This window comes from Ascidiella aspersa, chromosome 6 (genome assembly GCF_963924565.1).
Source record: "Ascidiella aspersa chromosome 6, kaAscAspe10.2, whole genome shotgun sequence".
Classification (NCBI taxonomy): Eukaryota; Metazoa; Chordata; class Ascidiacea; order Phlebobranchia; family Ascidiidae; genus Ascidiella; species Ascidiella aspersa.
This window is the reverse complement of record NC_139452.1, coordinates 22,530,623-22,549,265: the sequence shown is the minus strand read 5'-3', so window position 1 is coordinate 22,549,265 and position 18,643 is coordinate 22,530,623. Positions and strand designations below refer to the sequence as shown.

General features: G+C 35.1%; 3 protein-coding genes across 3 annotated transcripts; 2 read left to right on the top strand and 1 right to left on the bottom strand.

Annotated features, from left to right (window-relative positions):
• Positions 1-1,838: 1,838 nt before the first annotated feature.
• On the top strand, positions 1,839-9,403 carry LOC146140820 (la-related protein 6-like). The gene is made up of 12 exons (XM_083391557.1): positions 1,839-2,007; positions 2,337-2,396; positions 2,605-2,724; positions 3,136-3,294; positions 3,954-4,067; positions 4,228-4,389; positions 5,105-5,274; positions 5,414-5,544; positions 5,845-5,919; positions 6,461-6,585; positions 7,004-7,097; positions 8,047-9,403. Exons 1-12 carry the CDS (start codon positions 1,903-1,905, stop codon positions 8,250-8,252), a joined length of 1,521 nt encoding a protein of 506 aa, XP_083247683.1. The 5' UTR covers positions 1,839-1,902; the 3' UTR covers positions 8,253-9,403.
• LOC146140819 (integrator complex subunit 2-like) lies at positions 8,710-13,238 on the bottom strand. Its single transcript, XM_083391556.1, has 3 exons — positions 10,238-13,238; positions 9,960-10,173; positions 8,710-9,716 (listed from the first exon to the last, which is right to left on the bottom strand). Exons 1-3 carry the CDS (start codon positions 13,217-13,219, stop codon positions 9,391-9,393), a joined length of 3,522 nt encoding a protein of 1,173 aa, XP_083247682.1. The 5' UTR covers positions 13,220-13,238; the 3' UTR covers positions 8,710-9,390.
• A 3,052-nt stretch (positions 13,239-16,290) lies between these two features.
• LOC146140818 (uncharacterized) lies at positions 16,291-18,600 on the top strand. The gene is made up of 4 exons (XM_083391180.1): positions 16,291-16,432; positions 16,586-16,699; positions 16,922-17,133; positions 17,672-18,600. Exons 1-4 carry the CDS (start codon positions 16,389-16,391, stop codon positions 18,007-18,009), a joined length of 708 nt encoding a protein of 235 aa, XP_083247306.1. The 5' UTR covers positions 16,291-16,388; the 3' UTR covers positions 18,010-18,600.
• The last annotated feature ends 43 nt before the right edge of the window (positions 18,601-18,643 follow it).

Here is an 18,643-nt window from a genome sequence, read left to right as displayed (position 1 = left end):
TTATTTTGGCCATTAAGACCTTCTTCCGATGAATTTAGGACCTTCCGATAAATTTAGGCCTTTTATCGGAGGATTTCGACCTTATTCCAATGAATTTAGGCCTTATTCCGATAATTTTAAGCCTTATTCCGATGAATTTAGGCCTTATTCCGACAGATTTAGGTCTTATTCAGACGATTTTGTTCTTATGCTGTACTGAATATTACTGCGTATTTGGCTGTAATATGTCGTTGGTCTTAATACTATGGTTTTATAGTTTATTCTGCTTTTGGTTTTGTTGCTTTTTAGGTCTTATTGTGTGTTTCCCGTTGAAATAATGAAATAAAATAGTAGGCCTAATTAGAGTTTTCAAATGTTCTTGCCGTTTGAAAAAAGTTGAAACCTCTTTGCTGCAGCCATGCTGGGAGTGCTCAGAGGGATGGGTTGCGGTCAACCTATGGCTTTTGCCTACAAATACATTTGTTTACGCTTTTCGCGAACTTTATCCTTTTACACAGTTTTTTGTTTGTTTTAAGAAAATCTATTTAGCTCGAAAGGCGCTATGCATATCCTAATATGGCATGTTGCGCTGTGTGACTGATAAACTCTACAATAGGCTACAATTTTTTATTAAATTAGAATTTAACTGTTTTGAGCAATATGATCCCAAGTGTTGTAATGTCTTAAGTCAAAAAATTGACTTAGCAGGTGCACTTAATTCACTGTTTTCAAATGACTTGACTTCAAATAAAAGCATTTTTGTCGGGCTTTGATTAAACTGAATTCAGCTGAAAATTCTTGCACGAGTTCGCTGAAGAACAACAGGTAATGTTTTTAGAATTATATGTGATACAAAATCACGGCATGACGTTATTTTATTACATCACTGAATTTTTTATCACCCTACCCAAAGAGAATCCTGGCTGCAGCCATCGTTTAGTTTTGACGGCGGCGCACGTGCGCCCACAAAGTGGTCCTGAGTGCCCTCTTGATTTTCTGGCACGAGTAGAACAATAACAAACCAGTAATCGACTTCTTCTACAAACTGAAGAAGAAATGCTATATAATTGTAGCCGATAAAATAATCCGAGCGTATCTTGGAAATTAGGCATGATATGTAAAGCGCTTGTTTGTTAATAGAAATGCAACATTCTGTGTTAACATATGAACCAGAAATGTGTAAAAATTAATTAACGGTGACAAATGTTTTGAGTATCAAGTACGTGATTCCGCCAACGTTATACTCTAGCCTTCATTAAAAAATATTCACCAGCGTGTTTTTTATTATTTTTCGATCAATATGGGTGCAAAACGCACGAGACAAATATTAAATAGTGGCGTATAACTTTAGCAACCACGGTAGGCAGCCTGGTCAGTATAGTTTGACCTGTAGTCGACTTAATGTTAGCAGAGTTATAATTGTTGCAATAAAGGTCCTGCAAAAAGGATAAAATTGTGAGCGTGCCACAAGTGGATGCGAACAGAAATGATTTAAAATGTATAGGACTATACACAGTGCTTAGCGTCTGTCCACTTGACTATTGTGGCAATTGGCAGTCGATCAGTCAGTTGCCAACGTGCCAGCAATATGTTTTACGTGAGTTTTCATCAGGTCAGGTCAATTATGATACAATTACCGTCGTTTCCGTCTACCCCAATTAAACTACGTTGTTAATCCCCGAAAGCTGTGCGCTGTCGGCAAACGCAATTTAGTCATGATTACTGTTGGCCGGCTATGGTCTTAGTTTTTTCCGATTTCTACGTTTGATCACTATTGTTTATTGTACGCCTAATTTACATTTGTTGTTGAACTGATATAAGGAAATATCATGCTATGTTGTATTTTGATCACCAGGCTTGTTGTATAGTGTAGACGCATGTTTAGGCATTAGAAAAATTTATGTGTTCGGTCTTGGTGCAATCATGGATGCCAATCTCCCCCAAAATAACAATAACTGTTCAGAGGTAAATGACAGTTTACAAGAGTTTCAAGAAAGAACTATAATACCTCAAGTAAAAATTACCCAGGTAAGGTAATACCAGTGGCTAAAGAACTCTCTACTCTGTTTTTTTCATATTATACAATATTTAACACCATGTAAAACTCCATTCCTAAATGTAAGAGTTTCAAAAAGAACTATAATACAGCAGGTAAACATTACCCAGGTAAGTAATACCAGTGGCTAAAGAACTCTCTACTCTGTGTTTTTCATCTTATACAATATTTAACACCTTCTGAAACTCCTCGCCTAAATGTAATTTCTTGTGAATTAAAATTTGCGTAGTGTGCTACTTAATAAAACCCCTTTTCACATAATTATATAACATAAATATGTGTATATGCGGTTGTTTCCCAGGTTACCAAGCTTCAGGATGAAAGTGAGGTTGTGTTGAGCAGCGGAGGAGAAGACGAAGATGTAAGAATAAAACTATTTTAAAGAAATATAAGGCTAAAAAAATACCAACCTTGTTCCAAAAGTTAAAATACTTAAAAAACTATAAATTCTATGTCAATGAATTGCAAAGCCAAAAAGGTCGAGTAGATAGACATCATCTTGATTAAGAAGTTTCAATGCAAGCTTGCATCTTTATAGTATTGTGTTTTTTAACCTTTAAATATCACAGGGTAAAGATTTTCTTGAAATTCTCAAGGAAGATCCTACTTGGACTCCACCCTCTGTGGAATTAGAAACTAAGATGAGGCAATTGTTGGAGCATTATTTTTCTGATGACAATCTTGTCAAAGTAAATACCTTTTTTATTATTATAATACTGGTACCGATTTAAGTACAAATTAAAAATGCATTCTATTTAAAAAGCATTGAAATAACCCATCATTATATTAAAACACTGATGTAAAATGAAGGTATTAGACAGATTTTACTCAAATTTAATAAACTTTTGCTTGACTCGATATAGGCCACTGGTCAAATTGCAAATATGAAACTTTAAACAAAATGTTATCAGCATTTCAGCTCTGCATATTATTGTTTACATTGGCAAACATTGAAAATGATTTATTGTGCAGTTGATTACTTGCCTTTGTAACATAGTGTGTGAATAGGCTTATGAAACTGGAGTTATAAAAGTTAAAACAACATATATACTAAATAATTGCTGATACTTCACATAAACCATCATTTTTTTGTTTACCAGGACAAATTTTTGTTAAAACATGTGAAGAGAAACCGCATGGGATATGTCTCAGTAAAACTATTGACAAGTTTTAAAAAGCTCAAAAATCTTTCAAGATCTGATTGGAGAATTACCGCATACAGCATATTAAAATCTACCACATTGGAATTAAACAAACCAGTGAGTATTAGATATCGTATCACTTTTTTGGACCGATACCGATTTTTTTTATGTGTCTGGGAATGTTCAAAACTTGAATTAATTGAAAGTAAAATCCAAATAACGTTTTCGTTTATATACCTTTAATAATTAATTAATGAACTTTTATTTTGCATACTAACTTGGCGTGATGTTAAGACCAAATTTATTTTAATAAAAAATAGGTAAATTGTTTGTTATACTGGAAAAAGTACATCATATTTTCGTACTAAAATATCGGCCAAAGTATAAGCCTACATTTACCGATCCTGATATATCGGTAGAAATCAAATATCGGCTGATATTATTGGTAAACCAACATATTGGTCTATCTCTAGTGAGTATCATTGTATCTTGAAAATAGTGTTACTTAATCCAAAATTGCAGTATTTTATTTAGTGTAGTGGTTCTTAAACTGAAGTGCATCATTAAATGCAAAGCGTTAAACGTCTTTTAAATTCACGTTAAATTAGGCTGAGCACTACCTATTCACTAAAGTATCTTATCTTTGACTAGCTATTGTGCCATGTATTTTTATTTGGAATAAATGAATTAATATAGGTCTGCTTGGTAACGTTCATCAACAGGAAATTTGCATTATTAGATATGGTAATAATATGAACGTTTTATAATGTTTTCAGGGTACAAAGGTTCGTCGAAAGGAGACACTTCCTGACATAGACCTACCCACAACGTCCATAAGAACCTTGCTGTACAAGTTGCCAGAAGATACAGTGGTGCCAAACATGGATGTTGTACGTAGAACACATACTTGTAGTATTTAAAAAAGCGTAGAGATGGTATCACAATGCTTTGTTTGGCTAAAGAAATAGTTTATGAAAGCTAGGAAGTCTTTTTTTAAATATTACATAGACCTGATGCTTGTAATTCAATGTCGGCTGAAAAATTTTGTAGGTATATGAGCAATTCCAAGAGTTTGGAAAATTGACATCGGTACGCATCATTCATCCTGCAAAAGAGGTGCCAACAGATTTACGCAACCACACAAGCAAACATCCAGAAATTGGTGTTCTTACCTGCATTGTGATTGAATATGATGATACCGGCTCTGCACAGGTTAACTGCTAAATCAAAGTTGTTTAACATCTTGTAATTTGCAATTTGCAAAACGACTTTCACTACAATTTTTATTATGTCCCCCTGGGCAGTCAACTAAAAGATTATTTATGAGATAAGACCGCCTGTTTTTTTTTTTTTATCATTCGGCATATGTTATAAACACAATGCTAATATTGCACAATAAAAATCTGCCAACTACATGACTATGTGACCTTTAAGTCTGTACCTTACCTACTGTAACCTTTCTAATCCCTTCCGTGCAACCAATAAATATAAACATCAAGCTTTTAAAACGTTACAGAATCAAAATTATTTTTGTATTCACTGTTAATGTGTTTTTTTGTTAAGTTAATTGTTTGTTATTAAACCCCGTCTTTAAAAAAAACACAAATTAGGCTTGCATTTTACACATAATAAAATTTGTTTTTTTATAATACGAGCTCCATGGATTGTGTGTACGTGTGTTTTTTTGCTACTTCTATAATACTTTTTTAAAAATACTTCAAATTTATTAAAAGGGAAAATAAATGATCACTACATTAATAATGTTTTAATGCACTGTTTGAATTAAAAATACTTCTTGACGTTGAAGGTATCAAATCATCTTTCATGTTTTATTATTTTGTGTTATGCTTTCCTAACCACATAAAGAAAATAATTAGAACAGGTAATGCAGCAGCCAATAGGTGTCTAAAGCAAGTTTTTGTTGTAGAATGCCTTCAAAACTTTGTGTAAAAAAGCAAGAGAAGAGAACAAAGCTGATATGTACTGTCTGCTTGGTTCTGGCCGAAACCCGAAAAAGCATTCTGCAAGCAGAGCAGCAAGAAACAGGGATGGACTTGGATATGACAGCTCTGAAGATTCTGTATCCCCTTGTATCAGGTATGGTTGACAACATGCAATGCACACAAAGTAAAAATATGAATATCTACAAAAATTTTCACACTTGTTGTTTACATTCTTTTAAAGTACGCCAGTTTAAGATGTTTCTACTTTGTTTTCTACATGCATTATATTGCAGTTCACGAGAAAACAGTCCACTGATGCATCGTAAGTTCATTAATGGGCGTTCTGGCTTGAAAGGAATACGTTCAACCTCGCCCCTTGCTAGTCCTCAGGGGAGCAGGGATACAAGTCCTGACAGAAGTTTTGGTAAGGTGTTGTAAAATAGTGATTTTTTAGGAGTTGTACTAGTTTCAAAGTAACAAAGTAAAATGTGTTGACTGTTGAATTTCAGTCCAGTCAGAGGTTAATGATATTGCCATAGTATTTTTTACTCTAAAACATGATTGTACCAAAGTATATACTTGCTCTGTCTGATGATATTGGATGGTATAAAATAAAACACTGCATTTAACCTGACTTTACCATTAAGACCTGTCATACTAAAAAAAATGAAACAGAATAACAGAGTGTTGGTGTGAATATTGTTTTGTCATCTTATGTTTTCAGAATCCAGAAGTCCTAAACACAGTCCTAAGCCATCCAGAAAGAATAAAAATGGATCTCTATCCAACTCACCTTCAGGTTGGTATTGATAAATTTCAATGTAAACATGCTAAGGGCCTAAGGCAGGTTCAAGCCCAGAATTGCTAAGCTAAGCTAGCCGGCTATGATGTTTTGTTCACAAATGTAACAACATATAAGTAAAATGAACCTGATTGATAACAAATCAATTTATGCTGTACATAAGTGTCTAAATGTGCTAAAAATTAGTTTCATAAAAAGTGAAGTTGTCTAAACAAAAGAGTCTAAACTATTCCCAATCTTTATATAATGTATATATATTATATATATATATATACGTTTGAGCTTTCTGTGCAATATTTATTTTATCTGTAGGTTAAAAGTCCTGATTTTTTTAATTGTTAAGCGCTTCAGGTACAATTTTTCAAACCTAATATTGTTTACCTTTTTGTCATTTACCAATCAATAATATATGTAATCAGCTTTAAACTTTGTCGCTATTGTACGACCATGCCAAGATTAATTATTTAAATTAGACAACAAATTTAATGGTTTATTCATAGTAAAAAATAGGTTTTTAACTTGATATTATTTTCCTCAGGTAGCCCATGGTTTCCAAGAAAGGGCACCAAAGATAGTCCAACAGACAACTCGTGGGGATATCTACCCAAAGCTAAGCATAGCATGCACCAAAAGACATCTCCGCTTGCCACTAATAGTTCAATGGTAAGTTTTGGGTATAACAGTAATCCACTCTATTTGGCGGTCGTGTTTTATTATATTAAAAATAAGAAAACCATCGAGTTAAAAATTTGCTGCTACAAAAAATGTTTTATGCTAACTATTTTTGTTTAATGGTTAATTTAGTTCACATTATATAATATAAATTGCCATTTTATGTACATGCAAACGTTTTACTGAAAGTCCAGTATTGTAATGCAATTTATTCTGGTACATTTACACTTGAATCAAAAAAAGTAATTTTTAAGAAAGGCATTTTGTGAATTAATCTAATGACTTTATGGGCCAAACAAAACTTAATAGTGGAAAACACTTTACAAGCTCTCCATCGACATTTAATACTTTTACCGTTACGTTTTCCAAAAAAAGTATCTTGTGAGATTAAGTATGTTTTATTGTACAGTTAAGCCCAGGTGATTCCGTGTCTGGATCAAGTACACCCGTTGGCGGATCAAGTCCATGGTTGCAAAGACGCAGACAGTTTGTCAACTCACAAGGTTAGTTTGCTGCAATGGCGAAACAGTGTTTTTTTTTCTTTCGATTTTAGTTATTAAAAGATGTACAGCTGAATAGAAAGCCCTTGTTTTTATTAAAGCCATCGAAATTTATTGTTGTACTATGGACTGTTAAGTTACTCAAGCTAGGTTTGGTTATGTGATGAATGTTTGTTAGACTTCTATTTAAACTATCCAAAATAAACTTTTGATTTAGATGTATTGTGGATAGTTATATAATGATGAAACTATTCCTTAAACCAGGGATGTCCAATCTTTTAGCAGAACGGGCCGCATTGCCACTTTAAAAATTTCGATGGGCCGCAAAATCTCTCAAATTAAAGGGGTGACGTCATAAGTTGCGTCATATCGTACGTCATAAAACAACCTAACTTATAAACACCCGTTCTTCGAGAGTGAACTTATGCGCAAATATGCGAAAATTTAAGTTTTCACGTGTTTGGGCTGACATATTTCCTTAAAACGGTCCGGAAAACACACACATTCAGAAAAACAAACATTTTACTTAGCAATGATGGGTGCACAAAGTGCTCGATGGATGTTGAAATGCGACATTAGACTCGATTATAAAAAACACAAGATTATGCCTACATCAAATACTGCGCGATCTTCACGTTTTGATGATATTCGAAACAACTGTTTTTAATAAAGGTTACTGAAAGTGAGAATTAGTGGTGACCCGCACGTAAATATCAGGCGGGCCGCAGGTTGGACATCCCTGCCTTAAACCGTTAATTAAGTTAGCTGTGCACTTTTGTCATACATCCAAATATTTAACTTATTCGTCTTGAAATAGGAACATTTGACTAATTGAAATTTAATTGTAATCTGATTAAATGGGTAATATTTCAAAATAAAAAAGGGTACCTTTTGCTTTAAATTCACATACATAATCCTTTTTTTTTAAATATAAAATTTTGTTTTATAAAAGGAGCATCTCCTGCCTCTACTCCTGGTTCCAGTCCTTTGTTGGGCAAAAAATTTCAAGATGGTGTTCCAGTTGGTGTAAGTCGCCTACCTAAAGGTCCCCCCAACAGCTCAGCTAAAGGGTTTCTAACCGCCAAGCGAAAACTGCACGCTGATATCTTATTGGACGAACTAAAGCAAGATGTAAAAGAATTGGCTATAGTCAATTAACTAAAGTTTTACTGGTTTGTTGGTGAAATGGCATTAGCATCACTTTTGCTTTAGGTATCGGTTTGTTGCACTGTACACAGCTATGTTCAAGTCTTGGGTCTTAACAATTGTGTACGAGTACTTTATCTAATAAATGCTAACCTTTTAATTCTATTTTAGATCCCTTCTATGTAAATACATCTTTCTTCCGATGTGCATAGTGTGTCAGTGGTGTATGTGCTAGGGCTATTCAAAAACAAACATTGTATGTCGTTTGCATGGCACTCAATTATTTTCGCTTTATAATTTAAACATTGAATAGCTATACATTTTGTAATCTATTTCGACGTCTTAAAAAAACAGAATACGACAAAATGTGGAAGTATGTCAACTTACAATTTTTTGTTCTTTTTTCGGTCTGACAAATTGCAGGAAAATCCTAAGCTTTAATACTCTTAGAAACCAAAATAAGCGGACCAATTTATTCAAGTGCTTAAAATGTTACGATAATTTAAGCGAACTGTAATAGGCATCATAATTTTGTATTATAAAGCTAAACAGTAATCGTTTATGTTACCTGCTTTATACTAATTTGTTATTACGGTCTTAATTTTTTTTTTTGAATATCCCTAATGCATACATTTGGGTGAAATAAATCCTGCTGAAATTGTCAACAGGTTTGGAATTCTATGCAATGTAACGCACCAATGGATTAGTGAATTTCTTTATATAAAAAACATTGTTTTACTTTGTTTCTTTCTATTTATCACACAACAACGATTTTGTATTGGCCCAACCCAACATGTTAGCAACTGATTAGAATTCGTTTGCTGGGTGGTGCAATACAAGGATTATTTCATGTACCATATACAAAAGGTATTTTTAAGTATGGAGTTTTTGTTTATACAGTTGAAATGTTGCACACAGCTTACATCGTACTTTATATTATGTAATGGTTTGCCAAACCACAAAGTATTTTCCATTGATTTGGGTTATTAGATGTGATGGTGTGTCGGTATACATCAAGATATGGAGTTTTATTCACAATCATGTTTACTTGGTGTTTGCATTTGCTTAAATGCTTGTACAATGTAAGGTAATAGTGCAAACACAAATAAAGTTTACCTAAGATAAACACCAAGAATGTGTAAATGCTCTTTTATGCAGTTTGAGCCGACTGACTTATTTTGTAAAATGTTTTCTTAATTTCACAATAAAGGTTAATCAGTTCATTTTCTTTGCAATTGTCAGGCAGTGAAAGGTTGTGAAAAAACTGATCTTTCTCAAGAGACCAATCCTCTGATGATACCACATAGCTTGATGACATAAGAGAATGGTTTGAGGAAATTTCTGCCTTAACAATTCGCCCTAGTTGTTGTAGAACATTAACACAGTCATATGTAAGCGGTGGAAAGGCCCTTGAAAAGTTGTCGAAGGTGGCAATCGCTTTTGAAAAGAACGTACTTCGCTGATTCGATGGAACAACTATTAACATAAAAAGTAGTTAATACCTTTATTCAAATAAGGATATGACTAAAATTTATTTTTTAACTGCCTTATTTTAATATTTAATATAAAACTGTTCAACGTTTGGAAACAAAAATAGTTAAATCAAGTTATTGCAGATAACTACAGTACAGACACATATAAATAAATCCAAAGCTTATGTTTTAACAATTCAAGTTTCATAAACTTTTAGCATTTACAAAAACAATATATCAAATATACCTGTGATAAGAGTTGATATTGTGCTAACACACAACCTTGCGATTGCCAAAGATTTTGGCAGCGGATATTGGCAGGAAATGTGAGAGGCCAACTCGAAAGCAAACAAATGTTGGGAAGAATTACTCTGCTGCAAAATTTCTGGAATAAAGTCCAGACAAATATGCATTGAAGGGACTCCAGCACATAAAACTGGAATCATGTCCATGGCATAGCCCTGAATAAAGATAACATTTTTGAAAAAAATAAAACAAAACCAAATATTCACGAACTTCCTCTACCTGAAAATGAACCAACTTTGCAACAACTGGGTTTCCAATAAACATTTGATGAAGATGTGAACAAAGCAAACATTGTACCTCTCTCTGATTGGACAAGAGATTTAGGGTTTTATCTTTACTGGGATCTTTGCTTTTGGTATCATCAGGTGACTTACAGATCTCTATCAGCATCTGAACAGCTGCGCTACTTTGTGCTGCATTTAAAGCCAGTTTCAATTCCTCTTTTTCATTGTCGTCAATTGATAGCATTGCAATGGGACTGGCGCTTCTCATGACAGCAGTCGACTTAGTGTCGGCAGTTGGGTTGGTTTTCATCAGAGCAGTTACAAATGACTGAGAGGCAGATAGGCAACCAGAAAGGATTCGCAATACAATTGGAAGCAAGTCTGGACATTTTAAAATCCTTCTGTCAACGTTTAGAGGTAAAAGGGGATTTTTGGTCATGCTTTCAAACGTTACCTCAGATTGGTGCAGGGATGCAGTGCCAAGCTTTGAATCAGAGGCTTGCAGATAAGACACTGTCAATACCCAAAGCTGCACAGGAATGACCGAGTTTAACTTCAACCACAGTTTTTGTGCTTCTTGTCGCACCCTTCTTGAAACCTTGTGGTGCAACAAATACAAGAGGCCCTTGCAGAATACCTTGGTGAATTTAATGCAATTATCAGGTGTGACAAGGTGACTTGTCAAGCATTGCAGGTGCATAAGAGCAGGCGCTGGATTTACAGATGCCCGTTGCAAACCTTCAAAAAAGACACTTTTGGTGAAGTTAATGTTGCTGGAGTTTTTTGTGGTTTTGTCCAGGAAGTGTTGAGACACTGCTGACATGGACGCATTGCTTAACAAGTCTAAATCATGCATCCAATTTCCCAACAAGCATAAATGTGGCAAATGTGTAATAAGCAGGCCTAGAAGAGAGGGATAAAGGCCTTGTGAACACTTTGGTTGTTGCTGCGCTTTGTACAGCAGGAGATTCACTGGTATCTGATTGATTAAATTTGAAGAATAGCGTTTAGGTTTATTAGCAAGGGCTGTTAAGTTTTTCATGTTGCCAAGAAGCGAGTCTTCATACTGTAAAACATAGTAGAGCATTAACAGTTTTGCGGTTAGTGTGTGTAACTTTAATCCTGAGGATTTCTTGTGGAATACACTTAGAATCTGTTCTTCAGAGAACGGTTTATTAATCAGGGCACCTTCTTTCATCTGAACAGCCTTTGGAAGTGGGGTTACAGTTGTAAGAACGTACTGCTGTATCAGAGGTTGAAGTTGAGGATGAAGGGGAGCTGTAGAAGAACAAATCTGCTCAAAAACCCAGTCACGCACTGATATATGGCTTTCCGAAAATGCCCTTGTTTTTAGAAGTTGGTAGACACAGTGAACAGGCAAGTAACCCGGAATGGTGTCGTTTAAGTCCTTTGTCACAGGTACTTTGGTTGCATGCGCCGCAACGACATGTGTGGGAAAAATTTCCTCAGTGAAAATATGCTTTAAGCGGTTTAATGAAGCAAAACTGACCTTCATCCGCATACCAAGGGTAGAACAGGCAAGTCTAATGGCAGCAGCTCTTCTATCACCGTGCAAGTGAATCGCTGTAAGCAGAAGCTGTTCTGCAAATGAGCACCCCTCTGGGCCAACATTTTCCATTTCAGTTGAATGACTGGCAAGCCACTTTATCCACAAAATAACCTGGCTTTCTTGTTCAGGGCCTACTAGCAAAGGGCAGGCAAGTAACATTCCCAATGCCAAGGATACAAATCTTATCCCCATTGGTGTCAGAGGTGGGAAGCAAGTAATAAGTCTCAATAGTAAATCTGATTCTTGTTGAGAAAATTTAACACTTGCAATAGCTTTTAGGGCACAGTAGAGCCTAATGATTGCAGACGCCCTTAAGCAATGCTCATCTAAAAGTATGTACATGGAGTTGGATTGGTTGTCTGTGTTTATCTCTGCGGTTTTGACAATTCGGTGTAACTCTTTCACAAGCTGTTGGCGCAGAAGACATTCCTCTTGCACCTTGTTTTGCCTTATGTACAATGCAAACCAAGACCTGATTTGTAGATCATTTCCAAGCAAAAGACCACTTGCAAAGTAAACTAGCTCACCTGTTGATCGAGAAAATTCTGTTGAATCCTCTTTGAAGCTGTTTGCATAATCCATAGTGAGCATCACAGTCAGCTGAGGCAATTGGCAGCTGTCAATACACATTTGCCTAATTGTTAGGATGTGATCAGGACTTAAAGCACACAACTCTTTTAAGGCCAAACATCTTAGATTTTCATGTTTTACATTGGACAATCTGTCAGATGTATCTTGGGTTGCATTTAAAATCGCTTGTGAAACTGCTAGAAAAGATTCAGAATTGTTTGCCATTAGTTTACAAATTACAGAAATGCCTTGCTTGAAATAGAGCAGTGCTTCTGCCACAAGGGGAAGGGGTAAAAGGTCGGGTAATTCTGCGCACAAAATACAAAGCACATCTGAGATGTCATGAAAGTAAGCACTGCTGGTAAAAAGCTCATTTTCAATTGTACTATTTAGGGAAATTGTTTTTTTTATTTCAAGCTGTAAAATGTATGGCATAAACTCTGATAAAACAAGTCTCATTTTTCTTGATGGTTCACTTCGTTCAAATTCATTGATTATTCCATGTTGCTTGGCGTTATTGGTTACAAAGCTTTCACCAGTTGAGTTTCCCTGCTTGATACGAGTCTTCTGTTCACTCTTAGCGTCACTCTCTAGCTCCTGAAAGTGGACAGAAAGAAGCGCAATGACATCATTTACTGCATCAATACCAGAAAGCAGTTGAAGTAAGTACTTTCTATCCTCTTGCCAGATGGTACTAGAATCCAGTGAAGTGCAAAGCGACATGCGGACTAAAGAAGGCAGCAAAGGCCTTATTTGAATTTGGGGTAGCTGCAATAGGCCTTGTATGTCCAAGTTGTTCATCATCCGAAAAACCTCCGAACCTATTTCTGCATCCATACTGACAACAATGAATGTCTTGAACCTGAAATGTATTATATTTTAAATTAATATAATGAGGTTTATAACTAGGAATAGCATATTCTTGAAACTTTAAACTGGAACTGTTTTAAGCAGTCATTCTAGCATTTTTTGAGTGGGTATTTATAATAAGAGTTGCAAAAATGTGCCATAGTGTGACTGCAACAGGCATGTAACTTAAGTAACCTTAATTTTCCAAGTCAACCCATGTGCAATTAAAATCATGCCAAAATACATTAAGGTTGCTTGCATTGAATTGGCCAGCCTTCAGTGGCATATACCTATCCGCAGTTAAAAAACTTTGGATATAATTTGTTTCATATCCATATAGCCCATGTGTTTTTACGGTTACTTTACTGTATAATAATTTACATTATACTAAACCGGCCACTGTTTCAATACAATAAAAACATTGCTTAGTGAAATATGGAGCTTAAATGTTAAAACAGTGAAATTATGAAAAATGTGTTAAAATCAGTGTTTTTTTCTTTAGCTAAACAGGAGAGTACATGGCAATGTTATTATGCAAATCAGCGTCAAGTTGGTCTCTAGTATTTTAAGTCCCATGACCACAGCAACATAGCAATGCAATTCTTAGTTTTACGTTAATTCACAAAACATCAATTTCTATGTTAATTACAACAATATAAAATTCAACAATGATAAAGAGCAATAGGCCTGGAGTCAATTAGTGCAATAAACTCTGTTATGATATTAGTGCAATAAACTCTGTTATGATAGTCCTAGGACCTACGAGTTCTACAATAAAAAAAAATAGCTTCATTGGTCATAAAAGGGACAGGTCCAGGATTTTTGTTTGGTGGGGAATGAGTATTAGTGAGGCCATTCTTTACAATTATTTGGCCCGTGAGGTTCAGTCTGAATTGTTATGAAAAAAGTTGGTAACCCCTGTTCTAGGATAGGCAAATGCGAAAAAAAGTGTCATGCTTAAAATTGTCGATAATAATTCATTTACCCGCGCGCAATTTTTACCCTTCTAAACCAGTGTATGGCAAACATTTTTTTCAGATTAATTTGGCGTGGTAGTGCGAGCTGGGGTTCGAGAGTCGATTTATGTACCTTATCGTTTGGTAAAACACGGGTCAAAAATTGGTAAACAAGGTCAAAATTCTGGAATATATAGGAAAATCGGGTGCATATTCAAATTTTGGGGGTGCAGATTACCGCTGAACACATTACATTGTACAGTGTTTCTTAAAGTGGTGAATGGTTCACCCCAGGGTGAATAAAATTTTTGCAGGGGTGAACCAACCAAAATGGGTAAATAAGGGTGAACGAAAGTTCAGGAGCATCCTACAGTCACTAGTAAACAACTTTCTGAAGTAAATCGACTACTGAACTGTTGTTTTTTGGTGTTTTTTTGCTTATTGTAATAGTTAAGTTGGTTTGCACTGAGTGTATAAGTTAGGCGTACCATATGTCTTCTTTTAGGAGGATTTGTTCACTTTTCTTAAGAAAACTGAACGGTTCTCCGAGGACGCTCAAAAATGTCCAAATGTCCTCTTTTTTCACATTTCGAGTTAGTTGCTAATACTTTTAGCAAGACTTTTAAGCGAGGCGTTGCATTTATTTCCAAAAAATACTTAAGCCATGAAAGATGCTGAATTGCTGATTGAAAAAAGGTTTCTAGGGGGCTCCAACTCCAAGCAATTCGTAGGGGGGGGAGACAGCTCTAAGTTAATATTTATATTTTTTGCTATGATTCTAATGGTATCGTTTTCGTTTTGGTTGTTCACCACTTCTATAGCATGTACAAACTGTGTTTTTTCAAAAAATTTGCGAATCTTCTGTTATCTAATTTTGTTTACTTTGTTGAGCACAAAATCTCTTTGAGTGCAATTGCATGATTTCATATCATCGAAGGTATAACGGCCCTATTTAATTATAATTTTGCTAACTTAAAGATAAACGATAAAAGTCATCCCCCATTCGATCTATTTTTTATCCATATTTTATATAATAGGATAACAGGCTAGCAAAAGGGGGACGAAATGTTTTGCGAAAAGCCTCCTGATTTTACAGTTTAGCGCCAATTCTACCAATTCAATCCAATTTTTTTCGCGCTTTGCGCGACCGACAACAAACTTCACTATTTTCAAGTTATCTCAGTGATATTTAATTAAAAATTCTGAATTGCTTTTCGTAGGGGTGCAAGTCAGTTTTATCATACCATGAGACAAGGGTGAATGAAATCTGGAGATAGATGCTAGGGGTGAACGAAACTAAAAATTTTTAAGAAGCACTGATATTGTACACTACGTTAGGTTTATGTTTACGTGCTGTATTAGGATTGAGTTAAGACAATCAATGGCGACTAAAAGTTTTTAACTTGTCAGACGAAATGTAACGAAAATAGTTACAATGATGGTAAAACTTGAAACTTTAAACTGAATTTTTCTTCGTTGTTTCAGCATGTCTGTTACAACCTACATATATTTTTTTTTATTTCAGCAAGTGTTAAAACATTTCTGTACAAAATTCAGTTAAAATGCAAACTAGGGTAATCCCCTCGGTTGAATTACGTGACTATATTGATAAAAACCCAAGTATTTTTTACGGAGATGTTAATTGTTAACGCTTATCAGTGATGTATGCTAAAATGTCAATTTTTGCGTACTTATATTTTTTCTAACAAAGTGTCATTTATTTAGGCTACAGTTACATTAAATGAAAAATCGCAAAAATATTACCCTATGCTGTACATTAGAATAGAAATAGTTTAAGCTTTATCATGTGTTGTGTATAAAAGTATTGCAGCTTGGAAGACTTTGGAACACAATCTGGGTCTGGTCTAGAATCCTACCTCAGCGTTGAAACAATTAATAAATTAACCCACAAGAGTAGGGTGTGGGTGGGTCAAGTAATATTATACTTATATTTTATAATATTGCTTAACATTACCCAAAGAATGTTTGTTACTGTAGGATTTCAGACCAGTGCCAGCACATTCTTAATAAAATTACCCTTTTCTCATCTGTGACATAACAAGTATATATGTTACAAATAATCATTAGCATCTTTATTTTTTAGAACTATTTAATGAGTACTTAGTGGTCCTTTTTTCATATAGCTTGTTAAAAGCAAGTATTATAATCATTGTTTGATGACAACTTTCTAACTAGAGAACATGAATGGCCAACATGGCAAATTGTCTGTTTCAGATTATACCAGGTAGGTTATTGAACCAACGTGTAATCATTAATTCACTATTTATGATATTCAATTGACAAACACATAGGTATTTAAGTTATTTAACATGCAAAGTTTTTGTGGCAATACCTATATAACAGTCAGGAAAGTATTAAAATTTTATGACTTTTCTAGACCTGTTGTTTGTGACTTTTGCCTGGGAGACAAGTTCCACAATAGAGATGGAGTTTCTGAAGAAATGCTGGTTTGTTCAGATTGCCCAGCAAAAGCACATCCGACTTGCATGAAGTATGTTACGTTATCCTATTTTAATATTTTTATAGTTGTCAGGGTATTTTAGTTTTTAATAATGTAATTTCTGCAAGAAATAGCAGATAAGTCCATAAATTTAAGTTATGTTCTGTGTGTTGCATTTACAAAAAGACTATTGGGATAGTAAACGATGTGATTTAGTATAACTAATGATTGCAGAGATTTATTTATATATACTGCAAAATAATTCTAATAAAGGTACTCCAAGTCTCTAGCAAAGAAGGCGCTGTCCTACTCCTGGCAATGCATTGAATGCAAGACGTGCACAGTTTGTAGTTCAGCTGAACACGGAGAAAGAATTTTGTTTTGTGATGCTTGTGACAAAGCTTACCACATGAATTGCCATCAACCACCAATAGAAGAACACCCCAAAGGAAATTGGTTGTGCAACTCCTGTACTCAGGAAGCAGGTAACCTTTATTAGATAAATCTAGTAAAATGACAAGGTAACGTTCTTTCACTTTATCGCCTTAATATTTTAAACTGTTTAATGGTAAAAGCTAATATTGTTCAAGTCAGATCTCTTTCAACAGGTAAAACAGAATGATGTTAAAACACCCAAAAAATGCATACCCTGAACTTAAAAAAATGTGAACTTAGGCCTGCTATATTATTGAAGGCAATTTAAGGCCTGAATTACAAGGAAAACGAAATAACTTTTAAACACATTTCGATATATCACATTTTGTAGATCACTGCTTGCCCAACTACCTACTGTGGTACTTTGTTAATTATAGAATATGTCTTACTTTGGTCTTCCACACACTAATTTTTATATAATTTTTAGGCCTAACAAATGCTGTTTTCGAGTTAACTGTAATGTAAAAAATTATTGAAAATTCAGGTTCCCTTTAAGTTCTTAAGAATGTGGAAATTTAGTTCGTTCAATAAACTATCCAAGGCGCCCGTCGTTTGTTATTACGCTCAGTTCCGCAAATTGTATTGCAGGTGATTTAGTAGCAGTCCACGACAACAAAGCGCCAGACGAAAGCCCTCCCTCACTCCCACAAGTAAAAGTCGAGGTGAACGCATCTTTGCAGAACGGGCACGACATCAGCGACGACGTGAAAAGCTGGACACCTGCCCAAGTGGCCGCATACATTGACAGGCACGGCTTTAAAAAGCAAGCGCCAGTCTTCAACAATGAAGAAATCGACGGCCAGTCACTATTGCTCCTAAGGAGGTCCGACGTGATTTCGAAGCTGTCGCTAAAACTAGGCCCGGCTGTGAAAATCTACCAGCTCGTCTCGGCGCTGCAAAGCAAATCTGTCCCTTCTAGCATGTAATTTTGTTTAACGCATTTTTTGGGGTGTCTTAAAAAATGGGCCTGTTTGTCAGTTGCCCTCTGTGTTGTAATTAGGCTTTCGGAAGGACCTCTGCAATATGTCAGCAAAAACCTAAGAAAACGCAAATGCCCGAGGTGGAATGCCAAGGGGAGGTGGCATAAAAGAAGGTCACACAAGTTAAGAGACAGGAGGGCCCACAAAACTTAAGTGTGACTTGAATTATCAGCAAAAATAAAAGCGCAGTATGTTTGTTCAGATCGGCGTTTTATGTACAACTCAATCCGCAATAGTTTACGTTCAGTTGTAATCGCAATAAAGTTGATAAAACTTTTGTGGGGGGCAGTTAGAAACTTCGTTAACCTCTTTACGCCATCATTGTATTTTTGTCGGTCGCTAGTGGTGGTAGATGCAATTATTGTGGGGAGTTTTTGGTGTAGTTTTTAGATTTAAAACATGCCGAGCGCCTTACTTTATTCTTTACTCGATTCTATTTTTAGCAAAAGCGATACTCTCTTTAAAACGTACAAGCTGTGATATTTAGTGCCTTGGTATAAAATTTAATCTTCAATAAAACTATGTTTGATCGTTCCGTTTTTCGTTGGATGTATGATCAGTTAGCAGACGTAGGTTACGT